Source organism: Toxotes jaculatrix, chromosome 9 (assembly GCF_017976425.1).
Source record: "Toxotes jaculatrix isolate fToxJac2 chromosome 9, fToxJac2.pri, whole genome shotgun sequence".
Taxonomy (NCBI): domain Eukaryota; kingdom Metazoa; phylum Chordata; class Actinopteri; family Toxotidae; genus Toxotes; species Toxotes jaculatrix.
Genome location: NC_054402.1, coordinates 28,222,246 through 28,241,244, shown reverse-complemented (window position 1 = coordinate 28,241,244; position 18,999 = coordinate 28,222,246). Strand labels below are relative to the sequence as shown.

The window sequence follows — 18,999 nt, the reverse complement described above, 5'->3', positions numbered from 1 at the left end:
TGATCTTTGTTTCCTCTGCAGAATTTAATTTTGTTGCTTGGGTATTTTGTTACAGATCAACGGTATCACTCCATATACAACTACAAGTACAGTATTTTGTACAGTTCATATTCAAATACATAGTTTTCATTGGCTTATTTACAAAACACATTTTTTTTTATGTACATGTTTTTCATGTCAGTGCAATGTCACTTTCTTTCAACAAACACCTTACAAAAAAAAAAAAATCTTTAAATTAAATCTGGTTCAGATTCGACAGAAGTGAACTTAAATAAAAAAAAAGAGGCTACAGACACTGACAGACAGCTCAGTAGTAGATTGCACTGCCTGCAACACTGAACTATTCTTCTGGTAGGTGGGGACAGCAGGGTGGGGGTGAGGGGTGAGGTTGAGATATCAGCCCAGTGTTTTCAGCATCAAAGCTCAGTTCCATCGGGCAGAAACTCTTTGTACCTGGATTATGAAACGTTGTGCTGAAATTAACCCCAACTTTAAATGCTGTGTTTTTCTTTTCTTTCTTTCTTTCTTTCTTTTTTTTTTTAATTATTACAGTTTAAGCTACAGGTGTGTTGAGCTTAGCATCACACGAGTAATCGTTTGATGGGCGCATTCGCAACCAGAGGTGAAGAAAACAAGTTTGACAGCTGAGCATTTGAGCATTTTTCAGTTGGGTAGTGGAGAGACAAATCCTTTCATTTGAGCCATGTGATGACAAACACGGGCACAAACTGGACACGGGTCTACAGCTCATTGCAAAGGCATTAGGATGGAGGGGAAGGAGGGGGTGCAAAGCAAACATAAATAGCACTCATATACATTTCCATTTGTTCAACAAACGTACTTTTCGCAAAGGAAAATAAAGTTTCATTCAGTGACGGCTCTCTCTCTCCGAACGAGGCCACATTGACACCACTATTCTCATAAATACAGCAGCTAAAAGAAAAAAAGGGGGGTGGGGGGGGCACAGAGATTCATCTCCTGTGATCTAGAAGACAGAAGTGGGGAAATCATCAGGAGCCACTGATCTGCCGTCTGCCGTCCCTTCACAGTGATTAGACCGAGCCCAGGAGCACAGGGACGAGAGAACGCCGCGCAGGAAGCTCCGCTGCCTGGACTCCACCGCAGCGACAGCGTGGGCTTACTCGTTTCAAACTAACCTCAACACTCACAGTCAAACCTTTTGGGTGAGAAGACGGACAGAATTCAGAATTTCCATGAAATGGGTATATTTAAAAAACAAAACAAAACAAGATTATCTAAATGTTGGGTCCAGGTCTAACTACAGTCCAGATGATGTGCACCACAGCTCGAACAGATTCAACAGGCTTTGGTTGCTTTCCCAGGGGGGAAAGTCCAGGGACCCCACACATCACAGTCTGTTTACAGCAGTGTTTAGTGCATCTGTGAGGCCGTCCGATCTGTGGCTCCACCTGTGACACTGTGGCCGATACATGTGCTCAAAAGAAGCGACACCAGTCAGCATCGGCTGGGTGTGAACAGGAAAAAAAATCAAGTTCAAAGTTAGAAAGAAGGGAGCCGACTACATTAGCCGCTACTCTCATAACACACATGAATCTCCAGCCAAACTGTCGGCAGGTGAGCTGCATTATGGGTAATGTAGAAGCTGGGGTTTGACAAAAAAAAGGAGGAGGTGTGGAATAAAAACAAAACAAAAAAAGACAATATCTTTGGTTCTAATGCACTGATTCAGATTTTTGAACTGTCCATCATGAGTTCAGTGGTGCGATGGGAGTGAGATGCTAACTTTTTTTTTTTTAAGTTACTCTTTAAATAATATTATGTTAAAATGCAGGTAAAACATCCCAACGGTTCCTGTTTTTTTTTTTTTTACAGGGGAGGAGAGTATGAACATTAGTATTACAGAGGAGTCTGAATCTCAAACTGTTGACAGCTGTGACAGTGCTGTGAGGATAAGCCTGTGGCCCCTCCAGGTGTGGGCTGTGTGTGAGATCAATATCCATTCCTGAACCTGCCTTAAAACTTATAACTTATAAATCTTTTATAAAAACAATGCATTTGCAGAATCAAACGGGGAAAAAAAACAACCCCCAAAACGTATTAAACATATACTGTATCTTAATCTTTAAGCGTCTCTTGTCTGAAATCATGGCACCTGTCCTACGCAAACTAAGAATCACGCTCAAGCCTTTTTTTCAGGGAACTTATGGACACACACAGGTCAACATTGCACAAATTCACCACTGATTTGTTTTTTTTTTTTTTGGCAGCTGAGGGATGAACGCTTTGGCAAATAAAATGCCGAGTTTCATGTGGACGTCAGGATCTGTGTGAGCATCCTGTGGGGCGGGGGAAGGGGGGCTGAAATGTGTGTATCTTGTCTCCTACACAGGAAGGAAGCATTTTACTTTTATTATTATTAATACTGTCACAGAATGTTAGGGTTCAGTTGGCCGACGGACTGCGAGAAGCGATGAGGTAGCGTATGACTAATATTTTCCTAAGTGACACTATCGCTAATAAAACCTTTGGAGAACCCTTTTTTTTTTAAAAAAAAAACTATACTGGACATCCCAAATTCCCCCTGAATGCTGACCTGTGGCATCAAATGTGACATCAACACACAGGTTTGTGTTTTTTTTTTTTTTTTACACTTGGCATGAAAACTTTATCTGTATCCAATCGTTGGCCTCACGTTCCCACCTGGAATTCACCCTGTGATATCATCATGTTCCCTCTTCAGGTAAATCACAGGTTTTTTTTTTTTTTCTCTCTCTGACATCACAAGGGCTAAATGCACTATAACAAAGCAACATCATTTTATGACTTGGCCAAGCATTGGCATACATTCAGAGATGTGTTAGCATGGAAAGTATATGATACAGGTTATGTTATGGCGAGGGGATGTTCACATGAGAAGGGGTGGAAGGGTTTGTTTTGTCGGGCTCAGCAAAGTGCACCAGTTTTAGTGCTTTCACCGGGGCTTCGTTGTTGTTGTTGTTGTTGTTGTTGTTGTCGTCGTCTTGGCAAACCTTTGCGCTAAATTCGTGTTCGCGGTCGGGTGTACAAAGTGCTGCAACGCATCCCTAAAGGCAGAGAGCACGGCTCTGACTCTAGTCATTAGCAGTTTTGAGAATTCTTCAGAACGATCTGAAGGATCTGGCGCTTCCTGCTCGGCGGCGGCGGCGGCGGCGGCGGGAGGCAGCGGAGAGCAGGGTGTAGTGCTGGCTGATGGAAGACAACTGGAGAGATCACTGGAGGACACAGTATTTCTTGTAGTCGGACTCAAAGTCTTCGTCCATGCTACTGGTGTCGGCCATCTTCTTGCCATCGATCTTTGGCAGGAACTGGGAGTAGTCTACGCCTTGCTGCTCGTAGAAGAGGATGTAAGCTGAGTCGGTGTCGACCTCCTCAGAGTGCACTTCCTGGAGATTTAAAATAAATAAATAAAATACATGGTGGAGTTTTGTTTGAACTTTTAAAAGGCTTTTTTTTAAAAGGCGTTAAAAGCAGATTTAAGATGAAAGGAACACAAATGTTTTCTGCTTGCTCCTGTAATTTTGTTTTTGGAAAGGTGGCAACCTGTTGCTGTTGCTAAACTATGACTGAACCGTTCTACTGTCTTACCTTACAGCTGCTGTCGTTGTAACAGTACCATTTCTCATTGGGGTTTTTGGCATATGTCACATAGTGGCCTCCTCCCATGATTCCTGAATGGCACTGAGGACACAAACCAGAAAAAAAATATTTTAGACCTGCATCAAACGGTGAGAGCTGATTAAAACTGTGTGTGAGACAGTGACGTACTGATATTGCATAGAGGTTGTAGATGGCGTCCAGGCACATGTTGTCTCTGTGCTGTAGCAGGGAGTTATCGGGGTCCATGCTGCTCTCGGTGCTGTAGTCTGAGTTCAGCCCGTTGCTGTCGCCGTTCACCAGGACCACGTCGCAGTGGCTGCTGGACGCCTCAGTGCTGCACGATGATTCGGATGGGGCTCCCTCTCCTGACCCAGGAAGGCCCGCCGCCCCTGCTACTACACTCCCCTCTGCGTCTGCCTGTGCCGCGCTCTCCCGTGGCTCAGCCTCGGGATTAGCAGCTCCATCCAGGTTCTCCTTGCTGTTGGAGAGGCGGTGTCTGCTGCCCAGCTGAGGCAGGCGTAGCCGGCCTGGCCTGCGGCCCCCGCTGCCGCTCTTTGGGCTGCTGGATGGGCTGCTGTTACGGCTGAGAGAAGGTGCCGACTTCCTGCTAGAGGCAGGGGAGACTGTTGGGAGAGCGCAGGGGTTAAACACACTCCCTTTCTTTCATAGAATGAAAAGATAAAAAGACAAGAGTCAACATGTGGTACCTTTGGGGAGGTTGCAGAAACCAGCGGGGGCAGAGATGGAGGACAGGTTGTCTTCTCCGACCCTCAGCAGATCCTCGCTCTCGCTGCGGGAGTGGAGGCAGTGCTGCTCCAGGTCTCTGGGGGCCAGGAAGGCGCTGGGGTCAAAACTCTCCCGTGGGAACTTGACAATCTTCTGAGATTTGATCCAGCGACCGTTCACAAACTGGAAGCGCTTCAGGTGGACAATCTGGAGAGTAGAACGCACATGAACACATGTCCTGTGTCATCCTTAAACTATTTTCAATGCAAACAGTAAAAACAACTGAAAACCACACAAAGAAATCTATACAAAAAAAACTATCCCTGTGAGACCAGATATCAGGTCTGACATAGTCTGCCAGTCAGTGTGCCACTGACCAGAATGGGCGGCAGCCTCCAGAGGTCCAGTTTCTTGGTGGCTAGCCGATGGGTCTTGCACTTGGAGCAGTAATAGAGCTCGTCCTCTCCCAGCTCCTCCTCGCTGGTGAAGGCCTTCAGACAGCTGTCCAAGCTGATGGGCTCAGCCTGGGCCCGACGGGACTGCTCCACGCTGCAGTGCTCCTCCACGATCTGCAGGGAAACCATGACAGTGATGACACTGAACGAGGCGGAGACGCATTCACACCACACTACTTTACTGCACAGTAAAACTCCTGACTCTGAAAACCGTGACAGAGGTCATTCATATAAGAAATAAGCTGAGAATAAAATCACTTTCTCCGGTACTGTGGCAAGAAAGGCCAATTTAACTTTGGCAAGATAGTTGGTGTTTATAAGAAAAAGAGAGGTAATGTGTTAAGAGTAATTCTACACACAGTGACATATAGTCTTTACGTCTTTACTTGTGAGCAAACTCACAAACCAGCTGACGAAACATTAAAACTCTGATGGCGCAGCTTAAAGGTACCTGGATTCTGGACTCACTCTGATTTAACCAGCTCGCTGATGACTCTGTGTGGTCAAACTCATAACTACAGGTACTGTTCAGCAGACTCAATAACTCATTAATACAAGGACACAGTTGAGCCGCTGTGATAAAAGTCATAAACGTGAACATCTGTGCTGGAAAAGTCTGGAAATAAAATCTGTCTGTGATGATCAGCTACAGCGCAAGACAGGGGACACGAAACTAATAATGAGCTTTTGCTAATGCTAACAGAGCATTAATGTGAATGGCTAAAGAAGAAGCAAGAGAGCTTGTAGCTGGTATCTCAGAGGAAGTTTAAACACTGGCAGACTTTAGAGGAAAAACAGCTAAATTCTGCATTTCATATTTCATAGAAATTCCATTACTACTTACTTCTAACTTTGTTTTGTGCTCCCAGCAAGACAAGAGAAAGAGTGAGTGTGTGTGTGTGTGTGTGTGTGTGTGTGTCTCACCCTCTCCTGGGAGGTCTGGTAGCGGAGGTGCAGAGCAGTGGGGTCCCAGTCCACAGCGATATAAGCATTCCCCACAGAGGCTCTGTCCTCTGTGCAGTCTATCGTGCAGCCTCGACAGAACCTGGAACGGACAGATACGGCTGCAGTAAGTACACAGGCTCAGGCAAAGAAACTTGGAACCCAGAAATGATTCTGAACAGTTAAATCACAATTAAATCATTCTGATCAATTTTTTTTTAAAGAAGAGATTTTCTTAGATTTTAATGGGTTTTCTGTTTTTTTGAACCTTGTTTCTTCTTATGACATAAATTAGACATTACATTTAATATTATATAATATTTTATGTACATTTTTACAATACACACCTAGTCCACACAAAATGACATGGCATCTTACACTAGACGTGTTACTTTGTAAGAAATGTGTGTATATGAAATACTCTATGTCTTACCTGTACCAGGGACACCAGGCACACGAGTTGCCATCCTTACCCACAACCCGTAAAGTGAAGGGGTACTGGTAGCCCATACTGTCATCACTGCAGGAAAACAAAAAAAACAATGGGAACAGTAAGGGACAAGGATCTGTTCTCTCTCTGCCAACTGATCAATGAATGGGCATGTGGCTCTGTCAAAACCTGTCAGCCTACCAGTCCTGAGCGTGGTTGCTAGCTTCCTGTGGGGGCAATGGGCTGGCGAGCCGGGACACTTGGATCCAGACGGCGTCGTACAGGTCTTTCTTACTGGTGTGCACGGTGCAGGGGACTATGAGGGGCATGCCGAACAGACTGGGCCGGTTCTTCTGAGATGACAGGAAGTACAGCTCCGTGCGCATCTGAGAGTGGACACGAACACGCGTCAGTCAGTCACGAGAGCTGAGACTCAGCTGTGTAAAGCGTTGTTCAGCAGTTGTTTATACATATTGTATTACACTCACCATCTTCCTGTGCATGGCGATGATGTATCCAATGAAGGGGCTCTCCTGCACTGGTGTGATGTGTCCGTTGGAGACGCCGTTGGCCAGGGGTGTCTCGGGGCTGCAGGGCACCACGGTGCTGGGCCCACCGTTAGGGATGAGGACGGGCTTATTGCCCACGTGCCCGTTAGCAGCTGAGCCGTTACCTATTGGGGTGACGTCTAATGAAGTGGAGGAGAAAGAAAAGAGACAACACAGTAGGTCAGCGTGGACTCCCAGACACCTGGAGGACCTACAGTTACTGCAAACACAAAGTGAAAATGAGCGGGCCCCAACTCACCTGTCAGCGTGGGTGAGCTCAGAGACGTTGGCGAACCTGGCACTGGGATCTCAAACGCACACAGGAAACCATTTACAGACAGACGCACCTTCTGGTTGTCCTGAGGGAAGTTCTGAACACAAAGTATTTTTGTACATTAGACTGCAAGTAATTCACATGAGTTCTGTCCATAACAGTTTAGCCTGCACCCTCTCATATATAGTGTTACTTTTGATACTAGAATCACACACCAGTGTCTGTTTGATGAGCTGGCCTCTGGTAAAGTAAAAGTAAAGTAAAAAAAATCCTTACTGTACGTCTAGTTTTGGCATTTAGCCACAGAAAGTTCTGGTTTTATGTGTCCCTGGTTTTAATCATTCCTAAAGTTGCCAACTGATGGATTTCCTCTCTTGATTTGGAGATTTTCATTTCATTTTCATTCACTGTAACACCCACATCCTAAAGAAACCCAATGGTGGTTGGAGACCCGTCCTACACCTTACAGCTATGATGCAACAGAGGGAACTGGCAGTTAAAGATAACTGATTGACACCCAGAGTGGGTGTGTGTGTGTGTGTGTGTGTGTGTCTGTGTGTAGCACACAGTTCAAACCAATATTCTCTATTGTTAAACTGTAACCAATTCAGCATGAAGAGTTCCCTCTATCCTGTTCGCATGACGTGACAAAGCAGGCAATCAGCCGCACGAACCCAAACCCATCTGACTCCTCACGCTGAGTCTTTGACTCTTCAGAGAAGCAGCTTCCCTTCCCACACGCTCAAGAAGAATTTCCACGACTCAAATCTTGTGACTTTCCGGTTAAAACGGAGAAACTCCGCCTTGGAGAGAGAGCTGCTAATATTCCTGTTTTGACAAGAGTTAGTTTACTCTGGCGTTTGACAGCTGACATTAGACATTAGTGGAGGATTACAGGTGTATGTTGATGAGCATAGCGGCTTGAGCAGTAATCACAGCCAATGAGAAAGCTTGTAAGAGTCAGTCGAGCTTTGTTATGTAATGGCGGCACACATGTACAAATTAGCGATGTGACATTATCAGTCTCTAAAATTCCTGCCTTCACCCAAATACAGTGGAGATGAAGCGAACGTGTGGTGCAGGATGTGAGAAAGTGTTTGTTTGTTTTTTGTAATTTGAGCGTACTGAGCCTTTAATGTGACACTGATGTTTCTGAGGTGAGGAAGTGCAGTGCAGTTGGCGGAGCTGTCTCGGTACCTTGATGTTGGAGGTATGGAGCTCAGCAAGGAGGATCTGCTCAGGCTTCAGACCACACAGCTCGCTCAGCTGCTTCTTCAGTCCCGTGTACTTCTCATCCATATTCAACCTGAGGCCGAAGCGCACGGGCGTGGATCCATCCAGTTTAATGACTACAAACACACCACAACGTGACACGGGATTCAGGCTTTGTTATGAAAAGAAGGACTTAAGTTTCAGGATCTTTGTCCCCTCCCTCGTCCTCCAGCGTCCTCACCTGTGATCTCCAGATGCATGGAGCTGTCCATGGGCAGGGGTAGAGACAGGAAGTTGAAGGGGTCAAAGCGAGCGCTGATGTGGCCGCAGGTCTTACATTTCACCTGGGACTTAAGCTGACCGTGGAACAGATCCACCACAATGGAGCGGTTCCTGCGCAGGTGGTTCTCCCACGCCTGCAGGGTGGAGCAAGCACACACACACAAAGAGCAGTGAGATCACACACCGCTAATCCTGCAAATCCCTCACCTCAGGACCAACAGAAAAACAAACAGAACATCAATACAGCAACATTAGGGATTCAAAGGGAAGCTGAGCCGATGGACTGACTGGCACTGACTCTTCTGTTTTCTCTTCGTCCTACGACTTTCAGAACAGACGCCAGAGAACGTGACAGCTTGTTACCTCCACACCCCTCCGAGGAGACGAGGCCTCAGTGCTCAGCTGATTCAGAGAAGCCACAAGCTTTAAGTCATGAGAGGCCTGCACCCCCCCACCCCCCCACCGGCGTTTACACCATTTCATCATCAATCCTGTCTAAGTTAATCAAGATTTCAAACATTTCAGACAGACAATTGTTGACTTTTGGTGAATTAACGCAAACAAACACATCATTAGACAGACACACAGTGATACATTAAAAAAACACAAGTGTCGACAGGTACATGAACGCAGCAGAGATAAACAAGCAGAGATCTCTGACCTCAGAGGCCACCTCCCAGTCCGGCCGGCCATCGCTGTCCTTCAGCTCCACATAGGGTTTCTCATGGACTCGGTTTAGATCCTCATGAAGGCCATCCAGCAGGAAGGCTAGCAGCTCCTGAGAGTCCTGCTGCTGGAAGCCATTGAAGCGCGGGGCATACTTTGCTATCGTCCACTGGAGAGGAAGTAAAGACATCATAAACAATATTTCTATTTAACTTTACAAACAGAAAAATGACAAAACCTTAGAAGGTTCAGGAAAGCTACCGCACACACTGACAACTTAAAACCTTAAAACTTCCCAGTTTCCACAGCAGACTGTGACACAAGTCAAAAACACACAAACACACAGAGATGAAACTGCTCACTCTGAGTTTGAGAGGAGCCACGTTCTTCTGTGTCCCGCTCCACAGCTCCATCACCAGGTCACCGTAACACTTGGCCATGTGACCTCGCATCCCGATGGGGTTGGTTCTGTAAATGCACCGACACGGGCCAATTAAAAAAAACGACTCAGAAGCTCAGAAGGGCGGTGCAGGGATTTGTACCAGGGTGATGCTCTTAAACGCCACCTGTTGAGCTCATAGAGGTGTCTCCCTGAGATGAAGTAGTCTGTGAGAGGCTTGGTGTTGCTCACACACTGGATACTGGAGTTCATGAAGCAGGTGTTGCCGAGGTTACTGAGACCAGTGGCTCCTTTCTCTGTAGGAACTGGGTTGATACACAAGGATATATTGATGAGATTTGTATTACGTTCTGTATTCTGTATTACAAGTCATGTACAGGAAGTGGTTCACCAATACTTTTCTGCAACTTTTCTGAAAGTATTTCCAAAATCCTTCAAGACTCTTCAAACCATTCAGATAAAAAAATAAAATAAAATCCATCTTTTGCAAGATCAAAATAGATCTTTAACCATCTCATAAACCAGGATCTTATTTCCTCAGAAATGACACTTCCTTATGACATTTTCCTCTTCCATGTTTTTATATTACATTATAGCAGCCAAAACACTGATATAGAGAAATATAATCTAAGAAAACCTTTTGAATTTTGTTTCATGGCACACAAATTGAGAACAGACAAGAAACAGGTTCAAACAGGATCTTTTTTTTTGTGCAGCAGTGAGAATATTTTATTTTTTTTTTTTATTCAGATGGTTAGAAGTCTTTCTAATTCTGGAAACACCATCACAAGAGTGCTAAGTGATGTCAGATGAGTTTTCGTGTTTAGCTCTGTGACTTGAAAGTACTGATGATACCTGTGAGGTACAAACTGGAGCTATTCCTCACAGAGAAACGACAGGAAAATGCAGCATTTCTTTCTCAGCAGTCACTTATGTCTGCAGGTTTATTCAATTTTCAATTTCAATTTTCAATTCAATTTTATTTATATAGCGCCTTCCACAATCAAAATTGTCTCAAAGCGCTTTACAGAGACCCAGAGCCTGACCCCAGAGCAAGCACTTAAGGAGACAGTGGCAAGGAAAACTCCCTTTATGAGCTCTACCTGGGTAACTCTACCCAGGTAGAGACTCTACAAAATGAAAAGCTTATTCTGGGAATTTTTGTATCTGTCATACTGACCATGACTAAAAAAAAACTATTATTGAAATGACTTTCCTCCAGAATCCATTTAAATCACTATATTTTGTTGGAGCCTCTTATTCATTGACAGTCATTGTCTCCCATCTGCCTCACACTTTTTCCGAGATAATTCCTTATCTGATTTTCTGCTGGTGTACAAACGCACAGTGTCCTCCAGCTTACCTTTGTGTCTGTCCATCTTACTACTGTTGGCAATGAAAGACATTTCCTCAGGCCAGCTCATGTCTTTGTTCCTGACTGTGGGAAGAGAGAGAAGAGAGAGTTCCTGTGATTAAACCGTTTCGCTCCCACTTTCATGTGCCATTGTTCAGAATTCCACATTATCAGGGAAAATATCTGCTCGTTGCAGCACAATCAGAAGTCTGAAGAGTTTTGTTCATTTTGAAGAGGAGCGGAGGAGAAACAGGGAGGTGTTTCATGCCTTCAATCACGAGCTGCTGTTCGTCGTGGATCTTCAGACTCTCCAGTGTGTGATCTTCATCGTCCAGGAGGGTGAGGTAGTTCTGCAGAGCAACCAGAGGAGAAAATAAAGCTGAAACTGGGACTTACTCATCCAACTTTTTTACAACTTCTGATTGATTACAACGGTGGAATAATGACTCTGTAGTGCTTTCATCTGCATCAGTTTATGTTAGAAGCCATGCTCGTATCAACCTGCTAAGGAGCCCAGGACTAAAGATTAGCTGCTGGCCCCTTTAGCCGCCTGTTCTTCATAATTAATATAACCCATGAGATTATTTTCTGATCCCAGTTACCACTAAATCTGTCATCTTTTAGGATGAGCTTTATTTATGGCAGAAACAGCATTAAGATCCAAGCCTGGACCATCAACAAGGCTAACTGGGCAAATGCCTCAAGGACCTGGGGGTCCCAGACCACCATGGGATACCAATAGCCCACAGGTTCACTACACATCCAATGGTTTTAGGTCATTTGATTGACTGCATAATTTGTCTAGGAATTTCTGCAATTGTGGTACATTAGTGAGACACAGTGGTGCAGTGGTTAGCACTGTGGCCACACAGGAAGAAGGTTCTGGTTTTTGAATCCTCTGGCGTTTACAGGTTCTTGTACTAGCCTTCAGGTACTCCAGATTGGTGGGGGAGTGGGCTGAGAAGAACATTTTTTTTGCTGTGGGACCCCCTAAGAGTTTAATCTGGCCAAGTTAAGAACATAACAGGATACAAACTGTCCTCTGCAACCCTCTTCACCACCACCATCACCAACCACTGTTATCCTGTGGGTCCAGCCCCACCGTGACAGCAATATGGACCGTTACTGTGACAGCTTTGTGGCCCACCTCACTGTTGTAGAGCCACAGTCTCATATCCTCCTCCTTGATGCGAAGTCTCTGGGACAGGTAGAGGTGGATGTCCTTAATGGTGGCCATGCGGCTGAAGCAGCCCGTGTAGGCTAACACTCTCTTCAGGGGAGCGTTGGGAGATGGCACATTACCTGCTAGGGCACATACAGAGGACAGGGGACCATTTGACACTGTGTCTGAACACTGACTTTACTTGTTTTTACCTTTAATGTGTGTTCATTTGTCTTTTTTTCTCAGCTAAAGGGCGTCAAATTTGGACGGGACAATTTAAAAATCCTTCAGAAATTTAAAAACGTCACAATTCAAATCATTATACCCAAAATGTGTGTCTAAATCTGATTTGTTGCTCTGGCAACCACACCCTTGATCTTATGCTCAAAGCTTAAAAGAAGCAAACAATCACTGACATATAACTGACACCATGTGAACATCAATAATAACAACAGCATTCTGTTGACTGAGGATTAGTTGTAAGGAAGCAGCAAGAAAGGGCTTGGTGCAAACTTGATCGGTCAATCAACTTAGTGGACGGAGATTGGATTAAATCAAATACAAACCAATCAGTATTAGTCCTGTTAAATCAATACAAAACTTTCACTTGACTGATGTTGATTACTGATAAAATGAATCGTTTTAATATCAGATTTTTAAAAAAAAAAAATGTAATCACCAACACAGACTTGCCATTCAATTGCCTCAGGCTGTAAATATTCCGTGGAAATATGAGACCTAATGACATCTTTTTGATATTTCAGCACACGCCAGGAGAGAGCCCTAATGCCCGGCAACGACAAGCTGTTTGCTCAGACAGGGCGTGAGTCATGATGGAAGCCAAAGCTCCACTAGGGACTCAGGTCTGGTCTGTGGCCTGAAAGATGAGATGCTGACTTGATTTGGACCAGTGCTCTCATGCTTAGTATTGATGCCATCCACAAACTCGTCACACTGGACCAGCTGCGTACATCTCCACTTTATGCTTTGTCATCTTATTTTCTTATATAATATCCATTTAGACATCGTGTGAGGGGATAATAATAAACACGGGTGGAATTCAGCTTCAGTTATTTATTTGAGTAAGCGGATCTATTTATAGAATTTCCATTGTGAATAAATAGTAAATGGCTTAATATGGTAGAGCTTACATAAAACAATGTGTGACAGGAAATAGATGCTGAACAACACATAGACCTTTTTTGGGGGGGGGGGGGGTGGTGAAGTCCACACAGGCAGAGATATTTAAATTAGCCAGCGTGATGTCAGTCAACAAGCTCTGGCAACTCTGCAATCATACAAGTGAAAACTAACACACAAGAGTAGAGTGTTAGTTTCCAGGTGAGGATAGAATTAACACTGGCTGTTAGACTTAGCTTTTTTACTAATTACTAGCATGTTCTTCATTTCAAATGTCCTCTGATATTACTACAGGGCTCTGAAACTCGGTTCTGCTGTGCTCTGGACAACTGTTCTGTATTTGAAACATTTCTTTATGCCTATGCATATGTTTTGTCAGTTTGGAGGATGTGTTTCTTACTATGTTTGTGTCTTAGGTATCTGAAGTCATTCAAAACAGGGGCCACTTAGTGTTTTGAAATGACACAGAATTGTCAACTGGGGGCACATTGTGGAAATATTTTCTTATGTGTTGTTATTTGGCAAACGGATCAAAAAGTTTTCAGGGAAGAAACTCCCATATCGCAGTTTAAAGGTTTCGAAATATTAAAAACACTGATATCAGTGTAGTTAACTACAACAACGGTTGTCCAAACTACTAAATGAATGGCAAGGTCTGTGAAGATTGGAAAGATTGAATTAATTCATCTTTTACAGTGATAAGCAGCCATTCCCCTTCATGGGCTGTCGGTTCATTCTACTGCCCACTCCAGAGCACTGCCTGGGCTGGATCAGTCCACTAAAGGTAGGATTAAACGGGAGGATGCGGGGTTGCTCAGTGAAGCGCTTGCTGACGGCTTGCTCTGGTCTTGCTGCAGGCTTACGTTACCTCTTGGCGGGGGTAAATACGGTGGGAACATTCGCAGGCTGGTCATACCCATATTGACCCAGATGTTGGACTGTGGGGAGCGCGTTGCTGGCTGCTGGCGGAGGAAGAGGACGTAGCGGGGGAAGAGCTCCAGCTCGGGCTGGCCCGTCTTGCTGTCCAGGATAACCTGCAGGGGAGAGAAGGACCATTCTAAGTCTCAAGAATTCATGAAAGGTTTTATATTACTGCCTTTTTAGTTGTGGCCTCTTATGTGAACCAAGATCATTCACCAGAAATCAGCAGGAGTTGGACTGAGAAACACCTTTTCAAGCAGACTCACTGTACGAATGACAGATTTCACTAAATGTCTAAATGAACACCAGACCACATTTGAACCTCAGTAAACAGTTCAGGTGTGAAAGAATCCAAACATGAGCAGATATGATGACATGTCAAAATCATTTTTATAGAGATTATAGATGAAAAGAGGATGTACTGTTTTCATCTTATAGCTGAGTCAAAGTCAAGTCTTTCAGGTCCCTGAAATGCTGAACATTAAAATGACACAGTATTAGGAGATTTTCCTTTAAATACTGTGTTATTAGAGTTTTTCAGATAGCACCACTGCCTTTTAATTAAATATTCAAGATGTGGCATTGCAAGACGTGCCTGACATATCTATTTTTAATATTACTTTTATATTTACTAAACTTTTTTTACAGTCTGATTCTTAATTTTGTAATTTTAGCCTTCATTTCTTCAAAGAAATTCACTTTGAAGCTTCAAAGACAGGCAGTCAGACAGTGAGACAGGCAGTAAACACACCAGATCAGAAGAGAAAATGGGGCAAACTACAAACTTTTTTACACAAACCATTCATTGTAAAAACTGACTTCCTGGTTCAGCTCCAACCTACTTTACTTCCTGTAGTTTCCTGTGCAGTGGGGGATTATTACTGATGTTTCAGGTGCTCATGATAAACTGCTGGCTTGTTAAACCTGTCTCATTTTGTGAGTGTCTGTTTCTTTCTGTCTGTCCTGTTGGATTTGGAGCTGTTAGAAAATTCCTCCTTTGAAAACAAGACCTAAGTGGAGCTCCTAAGCGTCATAATGTAAGACTTATACAATAAACAATCACATAAAAAAATAAATTGTTTAAAATATAAAAATGAAACAATCTTTCCTCATAAATCTGCTTTTATTTTATAATGGCATTTCCCAGAAACACTTTTATCTCATGTCACTTCATTTCATAATGCCGCCTTTCATGTCAGTGGTGTAGTCAGTGCCCTCTCTGGCCTTTCAACTAATCACATGTTCCCTGCCACTAAAGCTAACAAGCTCAGCAACTGTTACCACAATCGGACAGTTATCAACACAATTTCAAAGTAACTCCGAATCAGTTATCAAGCTGCTGCTGTAAATAAACACAGTTAACAGACACAGAAACTATCATCTTTTGGCTGAGTAAGTTTGTGACCTTGGTTTATTACTCAGCATCAAAGTTAAAAAAGTTAAAGCATCAAAGAATTCCTTCCGTGATCTCCATGTCATCAAGCATGCTAAGTAAAAAAAAAAAAAAAAAAAATCAGTTTTACCTCATTAATACAAAAGGCAAATCAAAATCTAATCAGATCGTCTTGTCCATATGGAGTAGCTGCGGAGTAAGTCATGACTTAATATGTTAAAAGGAGCACGTTTCCTACTAATTAAGCCAATTAGAAAGATTTCAAGATATCAATTTGAACTTGTTAGCCTGAAGTGGTCAGGAGTTACAATCATTTTTGGTGAATCAGTGTTCTCAGTGTTTCAGTATCTAATCAGATCATGTATTCTTTATGGGGCATCTGTGTCAGTATGAAGAATGTGTCTACAGATTGGTCACAGACTCCAGCATGATGACAGAATGTCCCATACACCACAAAGCTGGGACATAAAAAAAGGATATTTTGAACCAAAATGTCTCTTATGAAATAAAAAAAGGACTCAATAACATTCAGCTATTCTGAAAATGAATGATGTAACCTTTCATGATAATGAGTTGAGTACCAGTGTACCTTGTGCACTGAATATTTCCCAGTACTGTCTGATGAAGACAGTGGGGTTCATTAGCTGTGGAGCGGTTATGCTGTATCGACTCACCGGTCGCGGCAGGCTGAGGTTGGCACCGTACCAGTGGTAGAGCGCCCGCCACACCGGCTCTGGCACCGTCTCAAAGTCTCTACCAGGCACCAGCTGCAAGGAGCGCTTCAGCCTGCCACCCTCCATGGTTAACGTGGGGGCCTGGAAGAGGCACAGCACAGACATCAGCATTTAAATATGTGCATGAAAGACACTATTCTGCCTACTCGAATTACACATAATAGACAGAGACAGTCTCCTAATGTTATGCTGGTGGCCTGCTATCATTAGAACACAATGTAGAGATAAGACAAAGGAAAAAGGAAGCTTGATCTGGTCTAGGACAGCCTTTGCCAGGAGGAGTGCTTCCTACTTCCTAATCTCAGATCATTTCTTCTGTCAAACCAGAGAAGAAACTGCCAAAAATATTCATCTAACACCCTGTTGCTTTGTTTTATGTGTGCTGAAGATTGCAAACGCTGAAAAGAAAAACATTTAGATTTATTGTCACTGGTCGCGATTATGGAAGCCTATAAGGGACTATATTAAAAGTGACGATGTAAACTTGAAAAAGTAATTTCACAATAGCATTATCGTTTTCTCTGTTTGTTATATGAATTAAAATAAAAAAAAAAAAATGCAATTATCCAAGAACACCCAAGCGAGTATGTGATTTAGTTTTAATTATTTTAATATAATTCCCTGTAGACTTCCATACATGATCACATCTGTATGTTAAATACATTGGCTTTGTACAACAGCTGCTTGACTCATGTGAACAGACGAGCCTGCTCCAGTAAGCAAACCCAGAGGGACCGCACCACCACCACCACCACCACCACCACCAGAGTCTTCTCTGAAACTGTGCAGCTTCTCTGTTCTCACATGTCAAACACACACCAAAGCAAAGCTGTGAACATGATATATGATCTGTGCTACATGATCAGCTCCAGACTGAAGTGAGTGGCGTTTCTGATATAAAGACTGGAACTGAAAGTGGGATATTTTTGGTCTGCAGATAATTACATTATTTACTGAAGCTTCACTCTTCTTCCAAGAAATCAACTCCCCACAATTCCTCAGAGGCTCATTTGCTCAACGTGATCCACGCTGGGCTTAAAACAATATAATGCTACTTAGAAATTTGGTCTTCATGTCACATGACATTAAAACCTTGTGGAAGAGCAAGGTGGCTGACGTTTCCAGAGTCCGCTGCTGCGGTTGCTCTCCTCCGGATGCACCAGCTGGGAATCACCTTTGTGACGACAGAACGTTGGTCTGATTGGCTTAAGGCTTCACTAACATCCATGATGTTCCAATATTTTTTATTCTACGAACTTCAGATCCATTATCTTCTGTGGTTAAGAGGAAAACGCCCATGGGGCCCAGCTACCATTGGTCACTGTGAGGCCTATGACCCATGATGTCACCAGGTCAACAAAACCCCAGGACTGCCTTGTTTCGCTCCCTTCTCTCCACAGCCGCTGTGAGGGAAGCAACAACTGCTTGGCCTCCAAAGCTAGTATATTTTAAGAGACTGAATTAGTGAATTAGATGTCCTCTCCCTTTTTAAAAGTGCAGTTAATGTAAATGAATTAATGTAATTATTATTTTACTCTGGCAGTCAAAGACTGATAAGCTGTTGCACCTACACAATGCCCTACACCTATCAGAATACAGAGCCAGGATATGGTTAGCCTAGCTAAGCACACAGACTGGAAGCAGAGAGAAACAGCCTCTGCACAAAGCAACGACTATGTACAAAGATGGACGACGCGTCTCCACTTTCTCTCACTGCACAAAAAGAAGCCAAAATATCCCAGATACAGGTGATGTCATGTTGCACTGGTGACGTCATTCAGAGTCAGAGTCTGTGCAGTAGATCAGCAGGTTGAGCCACGGTCTCAAGGTCTCGCCCACTCACCTGCCTGACTCAATCAGGAGCGCAAGCACGGCGTGTATAAGGTGTTTAGTGATCAACAACAGTTTATGAGTGTCCAGCTACAATGTGAGTTGCCAGGTAGGGTCCGTAAGGACAGGTTTAGGTTTTGGTACCAGATCTGGCAACCTCACTGCGATGACTTACTGGATTTCCATTATATAATGATGATTTACAGCCTTAATATTTTTGTACTTGACCTGCATCCAAATACAATTTCATCCCAACCACACTGCCTGGGAGCTACATCAGAAAGACAGATGTAATCCTGACCACAACGATGCTGGGGGTTTTAAATGTGACAACTTATATACTGTAACTAAGCTGGACAGTGTGTGTGTGGGACACTCTGCTTCTTACTGTACTTTCACACTAAGTACAGATTTAATCCAACTGCTCATAAAACAAAATACACAAACACAAACACACAAACAGTCCTTGCCTTCATGGGGTCGGTGTTGACCAGAGGCTGGTTGTCAATGGCTCCAGGTCTTTGTGCTGCCAGCTGGGAGGGGAGGTGGCCATTGGCTCCAGAAAAACACTGATTGTTGTTGTCGGATACGTTGTGCTGACGGGCAAAACAGCTCTCTGTGGCAGAGGGAGCTACCTGGGGGCTCAGGGCTGCTGGGACAGCGGGGAAAGTGGGGGAACGGGTTAAGGGGAAGCAACATGGAGACACATAAATGGAGAAATAAATTATACAAAATTTGAACTTAAAGTTACTCATTTGTCAGGTCGGGGTGTTTTTATTGAAGCAAACTCCCTATGTTTGGCATCGTAACGAAGCCTAAATGCTAAATTCTAACTGTGAGAAAAAAACACCTCTTATCTCTTTGAATGGGGAAAGTTCTGTTTTACACATTATTACTGTAAACCTTCAAATA

At 43.7% G+C, this 18,999-nt stretch overlaps 1 protein-coding gene across 6 annotated transcripts in view; it reads right to left on the bottom strand.

Moving 5' to 3' along the window:
- usp32 (ubiquitin specific peptidase 32) overlaps window positions 1-18,999 on the bottom strand; it is a 51,710-nt gene continuing 32,711 nt past the window's right edge. The window contains exons 14-34 of one of the 6 annotated variants that reach the window (XM_041045792.1): window positions 18,558-18,739; window positions 16,198-16,338; window positions 14,078-14,243; window positions 12,055-12,212; window positions 11,176-11,257; window positions 10,917-10,991; window positions 9,720-9,858; window positions 9,516-9,621; window positions 9,149-9,322; window positions 8,447-8,621; window positions 8,191-8,342; window positions 6,979-7,090; window positions 6,660-6,859; window positions 6,373-6,557; window positions 6,175-6,261; window positions 5,724-5,844; window positions 4,722-4,913; window positions 4,326-4,551; window positions 3,787-4,241; window positions 3,607-3,699; window positions 1-3,404 (exon numbers count right to left, since the gene is read on the bottom strand). In XM_041045792.1, coding sequence (XP_040901726.1) covers window positions 3,231-3,404; window positions 3,607-3,699; window positions 3,787-4,241; window positions 4,326-4,551; window positions 4,722-4,913; window positions 5,724-5,844; window positions 6,175-6,261; window positions 6,373-6,557; window positions 6,660-6,859; window positions 6,979-7,090; window positions 8,191-8,342; window positions 8,447-8,621; window positions 9,149-9,322; window positions 9,516-9,621; window positions 9,720-9,858; window positions 10,917-10,991; window positions 11,176-11,257; window positions 12,055-12,212; window positions 14,078-14,243; window positions 16,198-16,338; window positions 18,558-18,739 — 3,395 coding nt within the window. In that variant the 3' untranslated portion in view covers window positions 1-3,230. The remainder of the gene's footprint in view (window positions 3,405-3,606; window positions 3,700-3,786; window positions 4,242-4,325; window positions 4,552-4,721; window positions 4,914-5,723; window positions 5,845-6,174; window positions 6,262-6,372; window positions 6,558-6,659; window positions 6,860-6,978; window positions 7,091-8,190; window positions 8,343-8,446; window positions 8,622-9,148; window positions 9,323-9,515; window positions 9,622-9,719; window positions 9,859-10,916; window positions 10,992-11,175; window positions 11,258-12,054; window positions 12,213-14,077; window positions 14,244-16,197; window positions 16,339-18,557; window positions 18,740-18,999) is intronic. The other 5 variants (XM_041045794.1, XM_041045796.1, XM_041045797.1 and 2 more) reach the window with 5 other exon arrangements.